We start from the raw sequence: 23,600 nt of genomic DNA on the forward strand, positions 1-23,600 counted from the left end.
TCAGTTCTTGTTTGGAGATTGTTCTTGGCTTTGGTAATAATATTGGGAGTAGAGGGAATAAAGTTCTTCCTTCAGTACGCTGAAGGACGGCCGATGTTCTTCAGACGCATTCCAACACCGGACCATGACTCCATACATGTCAGTGGAACAGGCCTCGGGGCAGGGCATTCTGTATCCCTGGCTTATTTTATCCACAACTTCCTGGTTTGTCATTCCTGCAACATCAAAGTAAATTATAAATACAACACAACTATTGTAGTTACAATGGGGCACGGTGGCACAGCGTTAGAGTTGCTGCCTCACAGCACCAGAGACTCGGGTTTGATCCTGACTACGGGTGCCGTCTGTACAGAGTTGTACACTCTACCAGTGACCTGCATGAGTTTTGTCCGGTTGCTCCTTTTTCTTCCCACACTTCAAGGACTTACAGGTTTGTAGGTAAATTGGCTTCTGTAAATTATCCCTAGTGTGTAGGATAGACTTTTTTAGATTTTAGAGAGAGCTACAGCGCAGAAACAGGCCCTTCGGCCCACCGGGTCCGCGCCGCCCAGCGATCCCCGCACACTAACACTATCCTACACCCACTAGGGACAATTTTTTACATTTGCCCAGCCAATTAACCTACAAACCTGTACGTCTTTGGAGTGTGGGAGGAAACCGAAGACTCAAAGAGAAAACCCACGCAGGTCACGGGGAGAACGTACAAACTCCGTACAGACGGCGCCCGTAGTCAGGATCGAACCCGAGTCTCCGGCGCTGCATTCGCTGATAGAACTTGTGTACCGGGTGATCGCTGGTCGGCTGGGACTCGGTGGGCCGAAGGACCTGTTTCCGCACTTATCTCTAAACTAAAACTGTACCTGTAACAACCATAAGTTTAGGCCCAACGTCTAAGGTTTTGTAGGTAAATTGTCTTCTGTAAATTGTTCCTAGTATGTGGGATAGAACTAGTGTATGGTGATCACTGGTCGGCGCTGATCTGGTCGGTCTGCTTCCAAGCTAAAATAAACTATGTGTAGGAAGGAACTGCAGATGTTGGTTTAAACCGAAGATAGACACAAAAAGCTGGAGTAACTCAGTGGGACAGGCAGCGTCTCTGGAGAGAAGGAATGGGTGACATTTCGGGTCGAGTCATTCCGTCAGACTCAGTTTAGTTTAGTTTAGAGATACAGCGCGAATACAGGCCCTTTGGCCCATCGAGTCCGTGCCGACCCACACACTAACACTAGTTAGTGTTAGTCCATAGAGCTCAGAGGACCATCGGAACACAGCTACCAGCCTTGGAGGGCATCTACAACACACGATGCCTCAGAAAAGCCACCAGCATCCACAAAGACTCTTCACACCCCTGCAACAGTCTGTTCGAACTCCTTCCATCGGGCAGACGATACAAGGCCTTCTACACCCGCACCTCCAGACTCAGGAACAGCTTCATCCCCAGGGCCATAGCTGCCATGAACCGGTCCTGCTGAGTCGGATGGTCACATCGCACAGTGAACCGGCACAGATCTACTTGCACTTTATTCTGTTTTAAAACTGTTTCTAATTTTGTTTCATTGGGTTGTTTAAATTAATACTGACTAGCTAATTAATTGATTGCATCGTATGGGAGGTGCATTCCCAATCTCGTTGAACCCCTGTACAATGACAATAAAGATATATTGTATTGTATTGTATCCTAAACACACTAGGGACAATTTACATTTATAGCAAGTATACAAACCCAAGCCAATTAACCTACAAACCTGTACGTCTTTGGAGTGTGGGAGGAAACCGGAGATCTCGGAGAAAACCCACGCGGTCACGGGGAGAACGTACAAACTCCGTACAGACGGCGCCCGCGGTCGAGATAGAACCCCCGTCTAAGGCAGCAACTCTACCGCTGCGCCACCGTGCCACCCTGAAAGTGTCTACGCTGGAGTTAAACTTCAATAATATCTTTCATGCATCAATTTAGATATTTTAAATATATAATTTCTAAAACAAGATGCAGCCAATGATAAAGTTATAAGTCTGTCTAAAATAAACTAAACAACAGCCCGTCCTTGCCTGGTGCCTTAGGGTTACGTCAGCGTACTTACCCTCATATGGATCGCCGCCGGAGGTCATGATCTCATACAGGAGAATGCCGAACGACCACACGTCTGATTTTATCGAAAATCTGCAGTAGTTTGCAGCTTCGGGTGCAGTCCACTTCACCGGAATTTTGGTCCCAGTTCGGATATTGTACACGTCATCCTGTCCAGAGGCAAGAGATAAGAGTGATTTTTTTTTGTCGTGTGTCCCAGATAGAATAAACGGGAGGCCATTTAAAACCGAGGTGAGAAAAAACATTTTGACCCAGAGAGTTGTGAATCTGTGGAATTCTCTGCCACAGAGGGCAGTGGAGGCCAATTCACTGGATGGATTTAAGAGAGAGTTGGATAGAGCTCTAGGGGCTAGTGGAATCAATGGATATGGGGAGAAGGCAGGCACGGGTTACTGATTAGCCATGATCACAATGAATGGCGGTGCTAGCTCGAAGGGCCAAATGGCCTCCTCCTGCACCTATTTTCTATGTTTAGAATAATTACATTCTTTCTTGCAATGACAGCCAGGGAATCTGTTACAAGTTACAAAATAAAAAGAGTCCTTTATTCATTCCTAATTGTTTATGTGCCCAATGCATATTGGAGTCAACTTTTCAAACAAGTGTGAAATGCATTTTGTTCAGTTTCGATTTATTATTGTCACATGCACTGAAGTACAGTGATAAGCTTGGTTTTGCATGCTATCCCAACAGATCAGATGTGCCATACATAGATAATATCAAGTCAAACTCAAGTGCAAGGGTGTAGATACAGAGTGCGGAATGGTGTTCTCAGTGTTGTAGCGCACCGGTTCCAGAGACAAAGTCCAATGTCCGCAATGGGGTAGAGGTGAAGCAGACAGTGCCTTAGCTTATGGAAGGACCGTTCAGAAGCCTGATAACGGACGGCAAGAAGCTGTTCCCGAGTCTGGTGGTGTGCAGTTTCAAGCTTCTGTACCATCTGCTGGAACTTTCTGTATTGTCTAACTTCTGCCCACCGTAGCCCAGAATGCCAGCGCGGTCGGCATGGACAAGGTGGGCCGAATGGCCTGTTTCCATGCTGTATTACTCTATGACTCTGCCTTAGCGCCGGTGTGTGTCGATATTTTGCGTACTGTTCCCAGAGGAGGAACCATTATCACCCGATACAATTGCTCCACTATTTAAAACCTCTTTTCTCCCTGTAAATCTTGCACTATTTCTAGTTGTCCCAATAATATTCTCTTTAATATTCTTACAGGACTGACAATATTACAAGCCCCAGGACTGAAGACTTGACCTGATCAGGCTGCTGAACGGTCCTTCCATAAGCTAGGGCACTGTCCCATTCACCTCTACCCCATTGCGGACATTGGACTTTGTCTGTGGAACTGATGCGCTACAATGCTGAGAACTATATTCTGCACTCTGTATCTTCCCCTTTGCTCCACCTGTTGTACTTGAGTGAGGCTTTATTGTTTTTGTGTGCAGTATTATTTGATCTGTTTGTATAACATGCAAAACATAGCTTTTCACTTGGCACACGTGACGAGAATGAATCTAAAACGAAACCTAAAATAGACACAAAATGCCGGAGTAACTCAACAGGTCAGGCAGCATCCGCACTCCGTATCTTCCCCTTTGCTCCACCTATTGTACTTGAGTTTGGCTTGATTGGCATGATCGATGAGATACCATCAGAGCTTGGTAAACCCATTGTGTGGGAAGGAACTGCAGATGCTGGTTTAAACCGAAGATAGACACAAAATGCTGGAGTAACACAACGGGACAGGCAGCATCTCTGGAGAGAAGGAATGGGTGACGTTTCGGGCCGAGTCAGTTGCCACACATCAATCTGATTTTTGCGCTGCATGTGAATGTGTCCTCATAACACTGGGATAACAATAAACATTGTTGCTTTAGGTTTTTGTGCATCTCTGAAGTAGTGTTGAATATTAGTGTTTACACTCCTTAAGCAACCTGTTCACAGCAGCAGTAGGATTTCCTTCCCTTTCTCTCGGCCCTATTGCCGAGATTATAGGACAATTGCAAGTGATGGCTAATGAGTTTACTGAAGATCGACACAAAAAGCTGGAGTAACTCAGCGGGACAGGCAGCGTCTCTGGAGAGAAGGAATGGGTGACGTTTCGGGTGGGGACCCTACTTCAGACTGCTGTATCTCTAAACTAAACTAAATTGAGTCTGAAGAAGGGTCTCGACCCGAAACGTCACCCATTCCTTCTCTCCAGAGATGCTGTCTGTCCCGCTGAGTTGCTCCAGCTTTTTGTGTCTATCTTCTGTTTAAACCAGCACCTACAGTTCCTTCCCACACAATGGGTTTACCAAGCTTTGCCTTGGAGTGAATTGTCCCAGGGGAGGGATGATGGCAAAGGGGTTTGATGCTTCTTTTCCCCCTGGCATGATAGATGAGGTGGACAGATGAGTTGGGTGTCCTTCAGGTTATGGGGAGAAGGCAGGAGAACGGGGTTAGGAGGGAGAGATAGATCAGCCATGATTGAATGATGGAGTAGACTTGATGGGCCAAATGGTCTAATTCTGCTCCTATCACTTATGTACAGTATTATTTGATAGATTGGATAGCATGCAGCACATTTTCACTGTACCTCAGTACAGGTGACAATAATAAACTGAAATCTAAGCCTAAACCTTTTGGCAACTATTCAATATTGAAATGAGGAATGGCACCAGCTGGAAAAAACACAATTATTTTTGGGGGGTTTGATAAACTGTGTGTTTCCCACATTTGCAGAGTTGATAAATAATTGGTAAATAAAATGGTAAATTTAGTAGGAGCCTATTCAGAGGGTGGTGGGTATATGGAACAAGCTGCCAGAGGAGGTAGATGAAGCAGGCTCTACAATAACATTTAAACGATTCATATGTTCTCCAGGGACGGTGCCTGACCCGTTGAGTGGGCCAGGCGTGATTGAATGGCGGATTAGACAATGGGCCGAATGGCCTAATCCTGCTCCTATCACTTATGACCTTATGAAATAGATGTAAGAAAATAACTGCAGATGCTGGTACAAATTCACAAAATGCTGGAGTAACTCAGCAGGTCAGGCAGCATCTCAGGAGAGAAGGAATGGGCGACGTTTCGGGTCGAGACCCTTCTTCAGACTCTTTTATAGATGACTACTTTGGAATGTTTCTAGGTCTCTCAACCAGAGTGTGGAGATGACAAGCCTTACCCGGATCAGTCTCATTAATCCAAAGTCTGCCACTTTGCAGACCAGTTCCTCGCCCACAAGGACATTTCTTGCAGCCAAATCTCGATGGATGTACTTATGTTTTTCTAAGTACGCCATTGCTTCAGCCACTTGGCTAGCGATATACACGTGGTGGGCCGTTGTTAATGCTCCTCCCTCCTCACCTGGAAACAAAATATTAAAAGTTTCGTTTATTTAGTTGAGATGAGTTTGGAGATACAGCACAGAAACAGGCCCTTTGGCCCACCGAGTCCACGCCGATCCCCTGCGATCCCCTCATACACCGACACTGTGATCCCTACACACACCAGGGATTACGATTTTGGGAAAGAGAAAAAATGAATCGGTGCGGCACGGTGGCACAGCGGTAGAGTTGTTGCCTCACAGCGCCAGAGACCCGGGTTCCATCCTGAATTTTGACTTTTTAATCCTAGCATCTAAGAGATTTGAAATTGGAAGGAATTTGTTTTGTGAGCCAGTTGATATATTCTTGTTTAGCAATTTATCGGAAGATTCCGTAATGCTCTGCTAACACCTGTGGTCTTAATGTCTTAAGATAGCTTAACAGAGGTGAACTTCAAACTTGAAAAGAGGAACCAAAAACCGGAAATGTATGTTTTTCCTCAGCTGTAGGTTTGTGGTTTAACAGCGTATTGCAATATCCACCGTTACAAAGTCAGAAACTAAAGTCGATTCCGTGATCAACTCAAATAGAAGTATTTCCCACAAGAGCTTCACCTCTTTGCTGCCTGTAAAATGAACCATATTCTCTGCTCCTCCCGCGGTCTGAGGCTTACCATTGTGAAATTAGAAGATGTTACACCATCGGAAGACGCAACATGGAAACAGGTCCTTCAACTGTCTGAACCACATTTCACAAAGATTCCACATTATCTCATTTCCACTACAGTCTATTCAAAGCTGGGGATGATAAAACCATTCATTTCTGATGGTCCCCTTTAGTTTAGAACATTTAAAAACATTGTTTGATATTAGTTTTGTTCTAGTTGAGAGATACAGCATGAAAACAGGCCCTTCGGCCCACCAGTTCCACGCTGACCATTGACCACCCATTCACATTAGCTCGATGTTGTCCCACTTCCTCACCCACTCCCCACACACGAGGGCCAATTAACCTGCAAACCTGCACGTCTTTGGAATGTAGGAAGGAAATCGGAGCACCCAGAGTAAGCCCACGTGGTCACAGAGAGAACATGCAAACTCCGCACAGGCAGCTCCCGAGGGTGGGATTGAACCTGGGTCTCCTGTGCCATGAGGCAGCGGCTCGACCAGTATCGTCACTGTGCCTACGAGGATAAGACCATGTGGACCCCTGGTCTACCACGCACAGGTACACGGACTCTCCAACTGGCCTACCATCCTCAATATAGCAGCTACTAACCACGCAGATAGTCCTTCAGGTTCCCTTTGGTCATGAGTTCTGTCACAATGTAAACGGGCTCTTCAATTGAACAAACGGCGTACAGCTGGATGAGCTTGGGATGCTTGATGCTCTTCATAACTTTCACCTCTTGAAGAAACACGTCGACATTCATATCATCTGTGTAAACAGGACATAACGTTCAGTATTTTACCTGACATTCGAGAGTCAATGCAAGAGTGATTAATTGTGGTGTGTATCGATTGATAATGACATTGACATTCTTACTTGCAGAAGCATAACAGGTCTGTAAATGCAAAAAACATATCACAATATATCACTTTAAAAAAAAATCAATAAATGCATAAATGTAAATCTATTCTTTAAATTATTTGGGCTTGTGACGGCAGGCTTGTGGGTTGAATGCCCTCTGTAAATTACCCCTAGTGTGTCAGGAGTGGATGAGAAAGTGGGATAACATAGAACTAGTGTGAACAGGTGATCGATGGTCGGGCTAGACTCAGTGGGCCGAAGGGCCGGTTTCCACGCTGTATCTCTAAAATTAAACTACAATGTCGAGAGTTCCTTTGGGCCTGTGGGATCTATTCACTACTCCACCCAATCCCAATAGTTTATGTGGATTTCCTGTACGTGCCATGGTTTATTGTAACATCCCCAAAAACATGTGGGTTGCAGGTTAATTGGCCGCTGGAAATTGGTGCGCAGGTGGAATGGGTGGTGGTGTCTGGGTGGAGAATAAGTTACACGAAATGGTAATGGAGAAAGGATTATAGCAATCAAAGGCAAACAACCTCCACAACTGCCTCCTCAGCACATGAGAGATTGCCCCAGTAATCGCCCCTCTCCCCACAAACTAAAACAATACTGTTAGATGGAAACATAAGGAACTGCAGATGCTGGAAACTTGAGCAAAAGCACAAAGAGCTGGAGGAACACAGCGGTCAGGCAGCATCTATGGAGGGAATTGACAGATGACGTTTTGGGTTTGGACCTATCTTAGACAATAGACAATAGGTGCAGGAGGAGGCCATTCAGCCCTTCGAGCCAGCACCGCCATTCAATGCGATCATGGCTGATCATTCTCAATCAGTACCACGTTCCTGCCTTCTCCCCATACCCCCTGACTCCGCTATCCTTAAGAGCTCTATCTAGCTCTCTCTTGAATGCATTCAGAGAATTGGCCTCCACTGCCTTCTGAGGCAGAGAATTCCACAATTCAGACAATTTGGGTCTGAAGGAGGGTCCTGACCTGAAAATCCCCCTGTCCATTCCCTCCACAGATGCTGCCTGACCCGCTGAGTTCGTCCAGCACTGTGCGTTTCTTGCACTGCATTCTGACACTGACTCCGCGGGGCGTCTTACCGGGAAGTGTGTAACTGCACTTACATTTAGCACTGATGTTTCATCTTTCAATATTTTTGGGGAATAATTCCCAATGTTTGCAAATATTAACAATAAAAACGTTTCTTCCAGCAGTTTGTGAGAGGGAAATTGTGATCCCAATCCTGCATCAACCTCAGAGATGGGATTTATGTGCATAAGGTCCATCTGTGGTGCAGTGTGTGCCAGGGCTCTGCGTGTCTGCATTCAGCTAGTTCCAACATTAGGGTTGTGTCAGGATTATAATTACTGGACACAAACAGAGAGGGGCAGCTGGTACATTGAGTGCCCGTGAAACTGCTGGCATGGGAATGGTTGTGCGTTCATAGGTTTAGGTTTCCACTTGTCACCGAGTCTGGTGAAAAGCTTTCAGACGTTACTTTAGACTTTAGAGATACAGCGCGGAAACCGGCCCTTCGGCCCACTGAATCCGTGCTGGCCCACCAAGTCTGCATCGACCAGCGATCACCCCGTACACTAACACCATCCTACACACACTAGGGGCAATTTACAATTGTTACCACAGCCAATTAACCGACTTGCCCGCACGCATTTGGAGTGTGGGAGGACACAGGCACCCGGAGAAAACCCACGCAGGTCACGGGGAGAACGCACAAACTCCATACACCCGTGGTCAGGATCCAACCCGGGTCTCTGGCGCTGCAAGGCAGCAACTCTACTGCGACTCCCTATTGTTTGGTCGCATTTCAGATAATGCCAGACATGAATATAATCAAGCCAACGACAAGACAAACCACAGCGAAAGATTTCTAGAGAAAGATACAGAGTGCAGCCCATAGTTCTCAGCGTTGTGGTGCATCAATTCCACAGTCATGGTCCAATGTCCGCAATGGGGTAGAGGTGAATCGGACGGTACCCTGGCTTATGGAAGGACCGTTCAGATGCCTGATGATAGAGTGGAAGAAGCTGTTCCTGAGTCTGGCGGTGCGCGCTTTCAAGCTTCTGTACCTTCTGCTGGGCGGCAGCGGGGAGGAGAAGGGAAGGTCGGAGATTATATTGGCTGCTTTCCCAGGGCAGCATGAAGTGTAGATGGAGTCTTTCAGCTGCAGCTTGCTCAATCTATATTTCTTTTTGTACGTCACACAAAGACAAGGTGGCACAAACCTTTTTTAAGCATTTTGATTGCCACGTGCTGGTTTTCCCCCCAAACTCCTTCCCACACCTCTCCAAAGTTTCCTTCTCCTAGTTTTCGGAGCAAAGAAAATTCTTCTCTGGGCCTTTCCCATTCGTCCATTTGATAAGCGTCTTGCTGCAAAAGAGTCAATAGATCGGCACATTGTTATTTGCTTTTTAATAGACCATTTAATTTCTTCTTTGAAAAGGTGAACATGCAAGATTCCATTATGAAACTTGATGATTTATCCAACACAACTCTTCGATGTCAGGGATGCAGCGAGGAAACAGGCCCTTCGGCCCACCTGGTTCATGCTGACCATCGATCACCCGTTTACACTAGTTCATAAGGTCACAAGTGAAAGGAGCAGAATTAGGCCATTTGGCCCATCAAGTCTACTCTGCCATTCAATCATGGCTGATCTATCTCTCCCTCCTGACTCCATTCTCCTGCCTTCTCCCCATAACCCCTGACACCCGTACTAATCAAGAATCTGTCTATCCCTGCGTTAAAAATATCCACCGACTTGGCCTCCACAGCCTTCTGTGGCAAAGAATTCCACAGATTCACCACCCTCTGACTAAAGAAATTCCTTCTCATCTCCTTCCTAAAGGAATGTCCTTTAACTCTGAGGCTGTGGCCTCTGGTCCTAGACTCTCCCACTAGTGGAAAGGTCCTCTCCACATCCACTCCATCCAATCCAATTCTATGTTATTCACTTTCGCATCCACAATTTACAGAGACCAATTAACCTTACAAACCCGCACGTCTTTGGGATGTGGGAGGAAACCGGAGCACCCGGGGAAAACCCACGCGGTCACATCGTATTTTATACAGCATGATATCCGAGAAGATAGACACAAAATGCTGGAGTAACTCAGCGGGACAGGCAGCGTCTATGGAGAGAAGGAATGGGCGACGCTTCTGGTCAAGACCCTTCTTCAGGCAGACACTTCACCCTTCCTCTTGACCTGAAACGTCACCCATTCCTTCTCTCCACAGATGCTGCCTGACCCGCTGAGTTACTCCAGCATCTTGTGTCCACCTTCAATTTAAACCAGCACCTGCAGTTCTTTCCTACAAATGATATCCGAGAAAATACCTTTGCGCAGGGTTTTGTCAGTGGAAAGCCAAAGATCTTCCAATTTCTTTTGTGGAATTCCATGAGGTCCTTAATTGTGGAAAATGTGTGGTTCTCTTGAAGATAAAATGATCCTTGTGATGAAGTCAATATCCGATAGTGATGCACTTTAGTGCTTAAAGCTGCAGATGGAGAGAAACAATTTAAGACTTCATACTTCAGGCTCTCAAAGAGGGACCTGGTGTGGGGGGGACTGACGAGAACAAAGAAAGACTTGCCATGAGGGGGGGGGGGGGGGGGGGGAAGCTGAGAACAAAGAAGAAGCTGCCCTGGGGGGGTGGCGGGAAGGCGAGGGTGGCAAATCTGTTGAATTCATTGCCACAGAAGGCTGTGGAGGCCAAGATTGATCCCTGGGATGGCGGGACTTACATATGAGGAAAGACTAGATAGACTGGGCTTGTACTCGCTGGAATTTAGAAGACTGAGGGGGGATCTTATAGAAACATATAAAATTCTTAAGGGGTTGGAGAGGCTAGATGCGGGAAGATTGTTCCCGATGTTGGGGGAGTCCAGAACCAGGGGTCACAGCTTAAGGATAAGGGGGAAGTCTTTTAGGACCGAGATGAGAAAACATTTCTTCACACAGAGCGTGGTGAGTCTGTGGAATTCTCTGCCACAGAAGGTAGTTGAGGCCAGTTCATTGGCTATATTTAAGAGGGAGTTAGATGTGGCCCTTTTTGCTAAAGGGATCAGGGGGTACGGAGAGAAGGCAGGTACAGGCTACTAAGCGGAATGATCAGCCATGATCATATTGAATGGCGGTGCAGGCTCGAAGGGCCGAATGGCCTACTCCTGCACCTATTTTCTATGTTTCTATGATATTTTTAAGGCAGTGATAGATAGATTCTTTGAGGAAGGATATTCTTGCTATTGAGGGCGTGCAGCGTAGATTTACTGGGTTAATTCCCGGAATGGCAGGACTGTCATATGTTGAAAGACTGGATCGACTAGGCTTGTATACACTGGAAATTAAAAGGTTGAGAGGAGATCTTATCGAAACGTATAAGATTATTATGGGGTTGGACACGTTAGAGACAGGAAACAGGCAGAGACAGGCATTCAAGAGAGAGCTAGATAGAGCTCTTAAGGATAGCGGAGTCAGGGGGTATGGGGAGAAGGCAGGAATGGGGTACTGATTGAGAATGATCAGCCATGATCACATTGAATGGCGGTGCTGGCTCGAAGGGCCAAATGGCCTCCTCCTGCACCTATTGTCTACTGTCTATTGAAACATGTTCCCAATGTTGGGGGAGTCCAGAACAAGGGGCCACAGTTTAAGAATAAGGGGTAGGCCATTTAGAACTGAGATGAGGAAAACGTTTTCAGTCAGAGTTGTGAATCTGTGGAATTCTCTGCCTCAGAAGGCAGTGGGGGCCAATTCTCTGAATGCATTCAAGAGAGAGCTAGATAGAGCTCTTAAGGATAGCGGAGTCAGGGGGTATGGGGAGAAGGCAGGAACGGGGTACTGATTGAGAATGATCAGCCATGATCACATTGAATGGTGGTGCTGGCTCGAAGGGCCGAATGGCCTCCTCCTGCACCTGTTGTCTATTGATTAGTACGGGTTTCAGGGGTGTGGGGAGAAGGCTGGAGAATGGGGTTTGGAGGGAGAGATGGATCAGATAGATCATGTTGGAATGGTGGTGATGGATGGTTGTTGTAGACTGTGGGGTGAAGGGCCTGTTTCCATTCTGTACCTCTAAACTAAACAAGATCCCTTATGATTGTACGGGTTTCCATCAATACCTGGCTTGCTCATCTAATCTCCAGCACATACGTGCCTGGCCTGTCTGACCTTTCCTTGTCAGAGAGCCTGTCCATTCCAGGTAAAGACACAAGTGCTGGAGTAACTCAGCGGGCCAGGCAGCAAATCTGGAGAACATGGATAGCTGGTGTTTCGGGTCAGGACCCTTCTTCAGTCTGAAGAGTGGTCCTAACCCAAAACATCATCAGCATGAAGAAGGGTCCCGACCCGAAACATCATATATCTATGTCCTCCAGAGATGCTGCCTGACCCGCTGAGTTACTCCAGCATTTTGTGTCTTCCCTTGGTAAACTAGCATCTGCAGTTCCTTATTTTTACTGTCCATTCCGGCCATTAGTCAAGTAAACCTTCTGTGAACTTCAGGATGGGTGGTGATGAGAACAGAGAGATCTTCCAGCAGTCAGAGAGTTGTAAATCTGTGGAATTCTCTGCCTCAGAAGGCAGTGGAGGCCAAGTCTTTGAATGCATTCAAGAGAGAACTAGATAGAGCTCTTCAGGATAGTGGAGTCAGGGGGTATGGGGAGAAGGCAGGAACGGGGTACTGATTGAGAATGATTAGCCATGATCACGTTGAATGGTGGTGCTGGTTCGAAGGGCTGAATGGCCTCCTCCTGCACCTATTGTCTATTGTCAAACTGTTTAGTATTCCGCTCCATTTACAATCTTTGGTTCAGAAACAATTAAGTTATTTGAGCCACCCTCGTCACCACATTAGTTAACATGGGTATCAGGGGTTACGGGGAGAAGGCAGGAGAATGGGGTTGAGAGGGGAAGATAGATCAGCCATGATGGAATGGCAGAGTAGTCTTGATGGGCCGAATGGCCTAATTCTGCTCCCGTGACTTCTGAATTGATGGGATTAAGAGTAAGTCTATCAGGCTACTAAATTATCAGACACATCAGGCTACCAGACACACCACAAAGTATCATATTACATCACTATGTGAATATAACATTTTTATTATTTTGATGTAACCAAGTTTTGCGCACCTGATATTGAATAACCACTGTTATCAGTCTCACTCTTGCGCACCAGGAAGGCTCCATCTTGATTTTCGGCCGACGTCAGCAGTTTTTCTGCTTCCACTCTTCCAATCTTTCCAAAGTACCAACTGACGAAGAAAACACGTCAGGTTATTTTACCGTAATATCATAATTTGCCGTTGAGGGCAGCACTCTCCCTTCTCCCCTCTCTCATCAGGCAAGACATGGTGAGGTAAACCAAAGAACAAATGGATATACATGGGACAGATTCCATCTACACCTCACGCTGCCTCGGCAAGGCCAGCAGCATAATCAAGGACCAGTCTCACCACGGCCACTCCCTCTTCTCCCCTCTCCCATCAGGCAAGAGATACAGAAGTGTGAAAACGCACACCTCCAGTTTCAGGGACAGTTTCTTCCCGGCTGTTATCAGGCAACTGGACCGTCCTCTCACCAACTAGAAAGTGGTCTTTACCTCCCACCTACGTCATTGGAGACCCTTGGACTATCTATAATCGGACATTACTAGACTTTATCATGCACCTAGCATTATTCCCTTTATCCTGTATCGGTACACTGTAGACGGCTTGATTGTAATCATGTAGTCTTTCCGCTGACTGGGTAGCGCGCAGCAATAAAGCTTTTCATTGTAGTGTAAGAAAATAACTGCAGATGCTGGTACAAATCGAAGGTATTTATTTCACAAAATGCTGGAGAAACTCAGCAGGTCAGGCAGCATCTCAGGAGAGAAGGAATGGGTGACATTTCGGGTCGAGACCCTTCTTCAGTCTGAAGAAGGGTCTCGACCCTAAACGTCACCCATTCCTTCTCTCCTGAGATGCTGCCTGACCTGCTGAGTTACTCCAGCACTTTGTGAATAAAAAGCTTTTCATTGTACCTCAGTACAAGTGACAATAATAAATTAAACAATTATGCAAACATTAATTTCATAGAAAATATTAGCAGAATTAATGGAAAGGAATGTTTATAGTTTTTTAGTTCAGTTTATTGTCACGTGTACCGAGGTACATTCAAAAGAGAGCTAGATAGAGCTCTTAAGGATAGCGGAGTCAGGGGGTATGGGGAGAAGGCAGGAACGGGGGTACTGATTGAGAATGATCAGCCATGATCACATTGAATGGCGGTGCTGGCTCGAAGGGCCGAAAGGCCTACTCCTACACCTATTGTCTATTGTCTACAGTGAAAAGCTTCTGTTGTGTGCTAACCTGTCAGCAGAAAGACAATACATGATTACAATGGAGCCATTTACAGTGTACAGATACATGATAAAGGGAATAATGTTCAATGCAAGACAAAACTGTTATCAGGCCACTGAATCATCCTTCCACAACCAGAGAGCAGTGCTGAACTACTATCTACCTCTTTGATGACCCTCGGATTATCCTTGATTGGACTTTGCTGGCTTTCCCTTGCACTAAACGTAATTCGCTTATAGACAATAGACAGTAGACAATAGACAATAGGTGCAGGAGTAGGCCATTCAGCCCTTCGAGCCAGCACCGCCATTCAATGCGATCATGGCTGATCACTCTCAATCAGTACCCCGTTCCTGCCTTCTCCCCATACCCCCTCACTCCGCTATCATTAAGAGCTCTATCCAGCTCTCTCTTGAAAGCATCCAACGAACTGGCCTCCACTGCCTTCTGAGGCAGAGAATTCCACACCTTCACCACTCTCTGACTGAAAAAGTTTCTCCTCATCTCCATTCTAAATGGCCTACCCCTTATTCTTAAACTGTGGCCCCTTGTTCTGGACTCCCCCAACATCGGGAACATGTTTCCTGCCTCTAATGTGTCCAATCCCCTAATTATCTTATATGTTTCAATAAGATCCCCCCTCATCCTTCTAAATTCCAGTGTATACAAGCCCAATCGCTCCAGCCTTTCAACATACGACAGTCCCGCCATTCCGGGAATTAACCTAGTGAACCTACGCTGCACGCCCTCCATTGCAAGAATATCCTTCCTCAAATTTGGAGACCAAAACTGCACACAGTACTCCAGGTGCGGTCTCACCAGGGCCCGGTACAACTGTAGAAGGACCTCTTTGCTCCTATACTCAACTCCTCTTGTTACGAAGGCCAACATTCCATTGGCTTTCTTCACTGCCTGCTGTACCTGCATGCTTCCTTTCATTGACTGATGCACTAGGACACCCAGATCTCGTTGAACTCCCCCTCCTCCTAACTTGACACCATTCAGATAATAATCTGCCTTTCTATTCTTACTTCCAAAGTGAATAACCTCACACTTATCTACATTAAACTGCATCTGCCATGTATCCGCCCACTCACACAACCTGTCCAAGTCACCCTGCAGCCTTATTGCATCTTCCTCACAATTCACACTACCCCCCAGCTTAGTATCATCTGCAAATTTGCTAATGGTACTTTTAATCCCTTCGTCTAAGTCCCTTATCAAGTGCAGGTGCACCCCGGGCTTGCGATGCTTCAACTTGCGATAGTTCGACTTTGCGATGGTGCAAACGGCAGTGATCCCGTAGCGAGCCGCCGCTCGCTCCCGGCCACGTGATCGCGTGTCTTCAATCCATTTCGACTTACGATATTTTCGGTTTCTGATGGGTTTCTCGGAACGGAACCCCACCCGTAAGCTGAGGAACACCCGTATCTGTACACTGGATCGATCGTAATCGTGTATTGTCTTTCTGACGACTGGTTAGCACGCGACAAAAGCTTTTCACTGCACCTCGGTACACGCGACAATAAACGAAACTGAACTGAACTGAAAGTCCGATCGATGATAGTCCGTTTCCAAATGAGACGGGCAGTAGTTAAGGTTATTCTCTAGTTATTTCTTTAAACTCCCCAATTGTTTGACCATTGTTATGGTTACTCACAGAAGCGGCATCCAGCGTGTCCACATTCTTTGCAGGTTAAACACTATTTACTGGCACATTCAGCAGAAATGCCAAACAATAAGCAGGTACTGTGACATTTCCCACAAAACAAAATGCCACAAACTGTAAACCTTGAGACAGCTGGTTCATCCTTTAAGACTAAAACATTATCTCATCTATGTTTGTGAAACTGATACTCAACTTATTAGAGTCGTAGTCATACAGCATGGAAACAGGCCCTTCAGCCCTACTTACCCATGCCGACCAACATGCATGCCCCTTCTACACTAGTCTCACCTGCCCACAATCGACCCATAGCCCTCTAAATCTTTGCTGTCCGTGTACCTGTCCAAATGTCTTTTAAATATTGTTATAGCACCTGCCTCATCCACCTCCACTGGCAGCTCGTTCTATACACCCACCAACTTCTGTGTGAAGATGTTTCCTCTCAGGTTCCCATTAAATCTTTCCCCTCTCACTTTAAATCTATTCCCTCGGGTTCTTGATTCTCCTATCCTGGCAAATTCTATTCCCTTCATGATTTTATACACATCTGTAAGATCACCCCTTATCTTCCAGCGCTCCATGGAATAAAGTCCTAGCCTGACCAACCTCTCCCTGTAGCTCAAGGCCATCAAGTCCTGGCAACATCCTTCTAAATCTTCTCTGTACTCTTTCCACCATCTAGTCCAAAAAACAACCTTCCACCGACCTGTTTCCACCCCTGAAGCCAATTCCCAATCCAAGCGGCTAGCTCTCTCTGGACCTCATGTGGTCCAGCCTTCCAGAGCAGCCTAACATGTGGAAACTATCAAAAGCCTCTTGGGTCAATGGCAAGTGGTCCACTGTCCCAGTGGTGCCCTGATGCACGGTGCCGCAGTGGTTGAGTTGCTGCCTCACAGCGCCACAGACCCAGGTTCGATTCTGACTATGGGACTAAAGGAAGTGTAAGAAAATAACTGCAGATGCTGGTACAAATCGAAGGTATTTATTCACAAAATGCTGGAGTAACTCAGCAGGTCAGGCAGCATCTCAGGAGAGAAGGAATGGGTGACGTTTCGGGTCGAGACACTTCTTCAGACTGATCTCGTTTCCGGTTTCGGGTCTCGACCTGAAACGTCACCCGTTCCTTCTCTCCTGAGATGATGCCTGACCCGCTGAGTTACTCCAGCATTTTGTGAATAAATGGGACTAAAGGAAAGTCGGTTCGATCCCGACTACGGGTGCTGTCTGTAGGGAGTTCTGTGACCACGTGGGTTTTGTCCGGGACCTCGATACCCCAAAGACGTACAGCTTTGCAGGTTAATCGTTTTTTGTTTCGTTTAGAGATACAGCGCAGGAACTGGCCCGAGACCGCAGGGACCAGCGATCACCCGGTACACTAGCACCATCCTACACACACACTGGGGACAATTTACAATCTTTGCCGGTCAATTAACCTACAGACCTACAGTGTGGGAGGAAACCAGTGCACCAGGAGAAATCCCACGCGGTCAGGGGGGAGAACGTACAAACTCCGTGGAAGCAAAGACCCATAGTCTGGATCGATCCTGGGTCTCTGGCGCTGTGAGGCAGACACTATACCGCTGCACCACCGTAACAGGTTCATTGGCTTTGGTTAAAATTGTGAATTGTCCCAAGTGTATAGGATAGTACGGGGTGATCTCTGGTCGGTGCGGACTCGGTGGGCCGAAGGGTCCCTATCTCTAAAGTCTACAGTTGGTGCCTCGTTACCATTCCCATAATCGATGATAACTCGGAAATGCCAGGATGTGTAGGAAAAAAACTGCAGATGTTGGTCTAAATCGAAGGTGGACACAAAATGCCGGAGAAACTCAGCGGGTCAGGCAGCATCTCTGGAGAGAAGGAATGGGTGAAGTTTCGAGTCGAGACCCTGAAGGAATTCTCTGCCTCAGAAGGCAGTGGAGGCCAGTTCTCTGAATGCATTCAAGAGAGAGCTAGATAGAGCTCTTAAGGATAGCGGAGTCAGGGGGTATGGGGAGAAGGCAGGAACGGGGTACTGATTGAGAATGATCAGTCCTGATCACATTGAATGGCGGTGCTGGCTCGAAGGGCCGAATGGCCTACTCCTGCACCTATTGTCTATTTAAACGTCACCAATTCCTTCTTTCCAGAGATGCTGCCTGACCTGTTGAGTTACTCCAGCATTTTGTGTCTACCTTCGGAAATGTCTTCCAACTGCACGACACTGTTGAATTCCTTGGGTCAAGGGCGTGTGCCTACAAAATATTTAATGCATTGAAGTTGACAAAGCTTTAAGTATCATGTGGATCTCAGTCAGAAAATATTTGCTACCAAATTCCTTTGCAATTTTAAACAAAGTCCAAAACATTTCAGTTATGCTATGATCACATGGTTTCTGGCCATACTGCATTGCAGTGAGTTTAAGCCATCACTAAACTCAGGAAAGGACTTGGGTCACTCCACAAGAGGACACAGAGAACTCAGCGGGTCGGGCAGCATCTCTGGAGAACATGGATAGGTGACGTTTCAGAGTGCTGGATTAACTCAGTGGGACGGGCAGCATCTCTGGAGAACATGGATAGGTGACGTTTCAGAGTGCTGGATTAACTCAGTGGGACAGGCAGCATCTCTGGAGAACATGGATAGGTGACATCTCGGGTGGGGATCCTTCTTCAGACTGATTCTGGGCGGGTGGGGAAGAAAGCTGAGAGAGAGAGAGAGAGAGGGGGGAAGACCATCTCTCCATGTCCTCCAGAGATGCTGCCTGACCTGTTGAGTTACTACAGATGCCAGTTAATACACAAAAGGACACAGAGTGCTGGAGTAACTCAGCGGGTCAGGCAGCATCCCTGGAGAACATGGATAGGTGACGTTTCACAGAGTGCTGGAGTAACTCAGCGGGTCAGGCAGCATCCCTGGTGAACATGGGTAGGTGGTGTTTAGGGTTGGGAAGCTTCTTCAGACTGGGTGAACAGTGCATTGACCAGCATCTGCAATTCTTTGTTTCCACACAAGTCGATAATTTGCTTGGGATGCTATTATGTAACATTTGTTCGAGAAGGTTCAGCAGGTAACTCAGCAGGTCAGGCAACATCTCTGGAGAACATAGAGAGATGGTGTTTCGTTTGGCTGGAAGGGCCAAATGGCCTCCTCCTGCACCTATTTCCTATGTTCCTATGTTTGCCTCCTCCTGCACCTATCTTCTATGTTTCCATGAGTGTTTCAAACTTGAGAGGCAAAGAGGCAGTGAGGTAGGTACAAAGTTGTGTTGTGAGGAGGACACTGGGTGATATGGATAGGCTAAATGAAAGGGTGAGAAATGTACAATGGAGAATATTGTGGGAAAATGTGTATCACCCACTCTGGAAGCTGGAATAAAAAAGAAAAGCGTCCCTTAATCAGCGAGAGAATAGTTGGATTGAAAGCTCTCCCAAGCCTGCAAGTCCTCAGATGTTTGTGGAGTTGTGAACCTCTACAAGCGCACGAAGGAGATCACAAAGATAGGCACAAAGTGCTGGAGTAACTCAGCGGGTCGGGCAGCATCTCTGGAGAGAAGGAATGGGTGACGTTCCGGGTTGAGACCCTTCTGCAGACTGGAGAACATGCTGACTGGTTGCTTCAGGGCCAGGTTCAGGAATGTGAAGGCCCAGGCAAGGAGGTGGCTGCAGGGGCTGTGACACGAGCTGGTCCCCCACCTGCCCACCACTGTGGGGATCCCGCAGAACGTTGGCACGCGACAAAAGCTTTTCACTGTACCTCGGCACACGTGACAATGAGCTCAATCTGAAACTGAAGAAGGCAGCTAACATCGCCACCCTGGCCACTCTCTCGTCTCGCTGCTCCAACTGGGAAGAAGGAACAGGAGCCTGAGAACCAGGACCCCCAGTTTCAAGAACAGCTTCTTCCCAACAACCATCAGGCTCTTGAACCACCCTGCACAACACCATCTTCAACCCGAGACAGACACAAAATGCTTTGTGTCTTTTAGGCAGCATCTCTGGAGAGCAGGAATGGGTGACGATCGGGTCGAGACCCTTCTTTGCCGACCATTGCCCGAGCATTTTGTGTCTATCTGTGGTATAAACCATATCTGCAGATCCTTCTTACAAGTCCAAAGAAAAGTCTCGACCCAAACGTCACCTATCCATTTTCTCCAGAGATACTGCCTGACCCGCTGAGTTACTCCAGCACTCTGTGAAACGCCACCCATCCATGTTCTCCAGAGATGCTGCCTGACCCGCTGAGTTACTCCAGCACTCTGTGTCTATGTTGGGTGTAAAACAGCACCTGCAGTTCCTTCCTGCACACAGGTTCTGACTGTCCACCCTGTCAAGAGCAGGCAGCCATCAGGCAATAAAACACTACAACCTCAAATTAGCTCTGCACTACAATAAACTATTATTAATATTTATTATTATAAGTGCAAGAAAATAACTGCAGATGCTGGTGCAAATCGAAGGTATTTATTTCACAAAATGCTGGAGTAACTCAGCAGGTCAGGCAGCATCTGAGAGATTTTAGGAGAACTTCTTCGAAGTATTTTTAGGAGAACTTCTTCAAAGTATTATAATAATACTTCAAAGTATTATAATAATAATAATAATTATTATAATACTTTGAAGTTGTAATACTTTGAATCCCGGAATGGCGGGACTATCATATGTTGAAAGACTGGAGCGACTAAGCTTGTATACACTGGAATTTAGAAGGATGAGAGGAGATCTTATCGAAACGTATAAGATTATTAAGGGGTTGGACACGTTAGAGGCAGGAAACATGTTCCCAATGTTGGGGGAGTCCAGAACAAGGGGCCACAGTTTAAGAATAAGGGGTAGGCCATTTAGAACTGAGATGAGGAAAAACTTTTTCAGTCAGAGTTGTGAATCTGTGGAATTCTCTGCTCAGAAGGCAGTGGAGGCCAATTCTCTGAATGCATTCAAGAGAGAGCTAGATAGAGCTCTTAAGGATAGCGGAGTCAGGGGGTATGGGGAGAAGGCAGGAACGGGGTACTGATTGAGAATGATCAGCCATGATCACATTGAATGGCGGTGCTGGCTCGAAGGGTTGAATGGCCTCCTCCTGCGCCTATTGTCTACTGAAGTATAATAATAATAATTATGATTATTTAGTGTGCTATGTTTACATATTGTGTTGTGTTTCAGCAAGTTAGAATGTGGTTGTTGTATCTGGGCCACATGACAATACAACACTCTAAAGACATTCTGGCCTTCCATCACAGTGAGGAGGGGACTGGAGGAGACTCACTGTGATATAACTATATAACTATATAATCCCGAACAAACAGACTTAAGAACAGTTTTTACCCCAGGGCCATACGAGAACTGAACACTACCTTCTGCACTGGGCAACACTGTTAAAACTTTTGTACTTAATATAATTGTATTTATTTGTTTTTGCATTTATTGCATATATGTTTTTACGCACCGTCAGGATTGGCTATTTTTTAATTTCGTTGTACTCGTTGCAATGACAATAAATGAATATTATTATTATATTATTATTATAATAACCATATAACAATGACAGCACGGAAACAGGCCCGTTCGGCCCTACCAGTCCACGCCGACCACTCTCCCTGACCTAGTCTCATCTACCTGCTCTCAGACCATAACCCTCTAATCCCCTCCCATCCATATACCTATCCAATTTACTCTTAAATAATAAAATCGAGCCTGCCTCCACCACTTCCACCGGAAGCCCATTCCATACAGCCACCACCCTCTGAGTAAAGAAATTACCCCTCGTGTTACCCCTAAACGTTTGTCCCTTAATTCTGAAGCTATGTCCCCTTGTTGGAATCTTCCCCACTCTCAAGGGGAAAAGCCTACCCACGTCAACTCTGTCCGTCCCTCTTAAAGTTTAAAAAACCTCTATCAAGTCCCCCCTCAACCTTCTACGCTCCAAAGAATAAAGACCCAACCTGTTCAACCTCTCTCTGTAGCTTAAGTGCTGAAACCCAGGCAACATGCTAGTAAATCTCCTCTGTACCCATGATGGATGTTTCTTTTGTTTGGTGTTAGTTTACTGATTGTATGTGTTATTGCATTTTTATTGATTATTCTTATTGGTCTTATTGTTGAACCTGCGGGTAATTTTTTCATTTCACTGCACGCACATTCATGTGTATGTGACAAATTATTGACTATACAGGGTGATGGGACATTGGCCATTGCTACAGAGACACATGGTGTGGGTGATTACTCTTCCATCTACTCACGCTTCTTTGTCCAGTCGTTCGTGGTCGTGCATGAGCTTCACGTAGTTGGATGGGACCAAGCCCTGGGTGGCGCCAGGCTCCTTCTGTGCGAAGAAGTAGTCTCCCTCGTTGCGGATGACCCTGAGTTTGTCCCCCTTGGTCAGCGACATCTCCTCTGTACTCCTGGCCTGGAAGTTGTACAGGGCAGCGTAGATGGGTCCGGCCCCTGGCCCTGGTCTAATGGGCCGGGTGTGAGCCGGGTTGGGGGGTGCTTTGGACTGCAGGTAGGGGGCCGAGATAACAGTGATCTGCGGTCGACCCAGCGAGGCATTGGATGGAGGAGGAGGAGGCCAAATGCGGTCCCACAGCGCGTGTAGACAAGGCATACACTTCCTCACCGTCTCTCCCATCTCTCTCCCTCTCCCTCTCTCCCTCAGTCACTTCTTGTTCCACCTTCCATGTCCATGAAACCTCTTTCAACGTTGACCCGACTGCTTGCTTTTAACACTTGCACGTCCCAAAAGATCTCCAACTTGCAGAAAAGTTGAGGAAACTTGACTCAAAGTTAACCTTTTTCCCTGTGATGCGTTCACAAAGTTGCAGCAAAGCACGTTCCCTATCTGCACAAAACCCTTTGAAATCGTTGCCTGTTTTGCCTGGCAGGTTTTCCTTTGGGGGAAGGAGGTAAGGAGGGAGGGAGGGAGGGAAGGAAAGAGGAAGGGAGGGGGTTGGTTTATGGACTTTCGTTGCATTCTGCGGAAATGCAGGTAGAACCAGTTTTCGCATTGTGTTTTCTGCTGGAATGCGGAAACAGGGATAAAACGTTGGATTCAAGGCGGGACTAGTGTGTAGGATTCCACACTACCTCTCCAAACTCTACCCCCAACAGGCCAACGGTGTGAAAATCTCGGCTGGCACCGAGAACATTCAATCTGAATATCATGATAGGAATAGATCAGGTAGATACACAGAGTCTCTTGCCCAGAGTAGGGCAATCGAGGACCAGAGGACATAGGTTTAAGGTGAAGGGGGAAAGGTTTAATAGGAATAGACAATAGACAATAGGTGCAGGAGGAGGCCATTCGGCCCTTCGAGCCAGCACCACCATTCAATGTGATCATGGCTGATCATTCTCAATCAGTACCCCGTTCCTGCCTTCTCCCCATACCCCCTGACTCCGCTATCCTTAAGAGCTCTATCTAACTCTCTCTTGAATGCATTCAGAGAATTGGCCTCCACTGCCTTCTGAGGCAGAGAATTCCACAGATTTACAACTCTCTGACTGAAAAAGTTTTTCCTCATCTCCGTTCTAAATGGCCTACCCCTTATTCTTAAACTGTGGCCCCTGGTTCTGGACTCCCCCAACATTGGGAACATGTTTCCTGCCTCTAACGTGCCCAACCTCTTAATAATCTTATACGTTTCGATAAGATCCCT

General features: G+C 46.6%; 1 protein-coding gene across 1 annotated transcript; it reads right to left on the reverse strand.

Moving 5' to 3' along the window:
* Positions 1-22,573, reverse strand: LOC144604714 (tyrosine-protein kinase Srms-like). Its single transcript, XM_078419363.1, has 8 exons — positions 22,185-22,573; positions 13,091-13,212; positions 10,297-10,457; positions 9,185-9,329; positions 6,680-6,838; positions 5,260-5,441; positions 2,082-2,238; positions 1-215 (listed from the first exon to the last, which is right to left on the reverse strand). Exons 1-8 carry the CDS (start codon positions 22,571-22,573, stop codon positions 1-3), a joined length of 1,530 nt encoding a protein of 509 aa, XP_078275489.1.
* Between the last annotated feature and the right edge of the window lie 1,027 nt (positions 22,574-23,600).

Source organism: Rhinoraja longicauda, chromosome 22 (genome assembly GCF_053455715.1).
Source record: "Rhinoraja longicauda isolate Sanriku21f chromosome 22, sRhiLon1.1, whole genome shotgun sequence".
In the NCBI taxonomy this organism is placed as follows: Eukaryota; Metazoa; Chordata; class Chondrichthyes; order Rajiformes; family Arhynchobatidae; genus Rhinoraja; species Rhinoraja longicauda.

Bases quoted from the DNA above. Each gene is read 5' to 3' on its own strand.
- LOC144604714 (XM_078419363.1), bottom strand. From the start codon at position 22,573: ATGGGAGAGACGGTGAGGAAGTGTATGCCTTGTCTACACGCGCTGTGG. The intron at 10,458-13,090 runs GTGCGCAAAACT...CTCCATCTGCAG, and splicing joins CAGTGGTTATTCAATATCAG to CTTTAAGCACTAAAGTGCAT. The intron at 6,839-9,184 runs GTTTGTGCCACC...CTGTTTACACAG, and splicing joins AATCAAAATGCTTAAAAAAG to ATGATATGAATGTCGACGTG.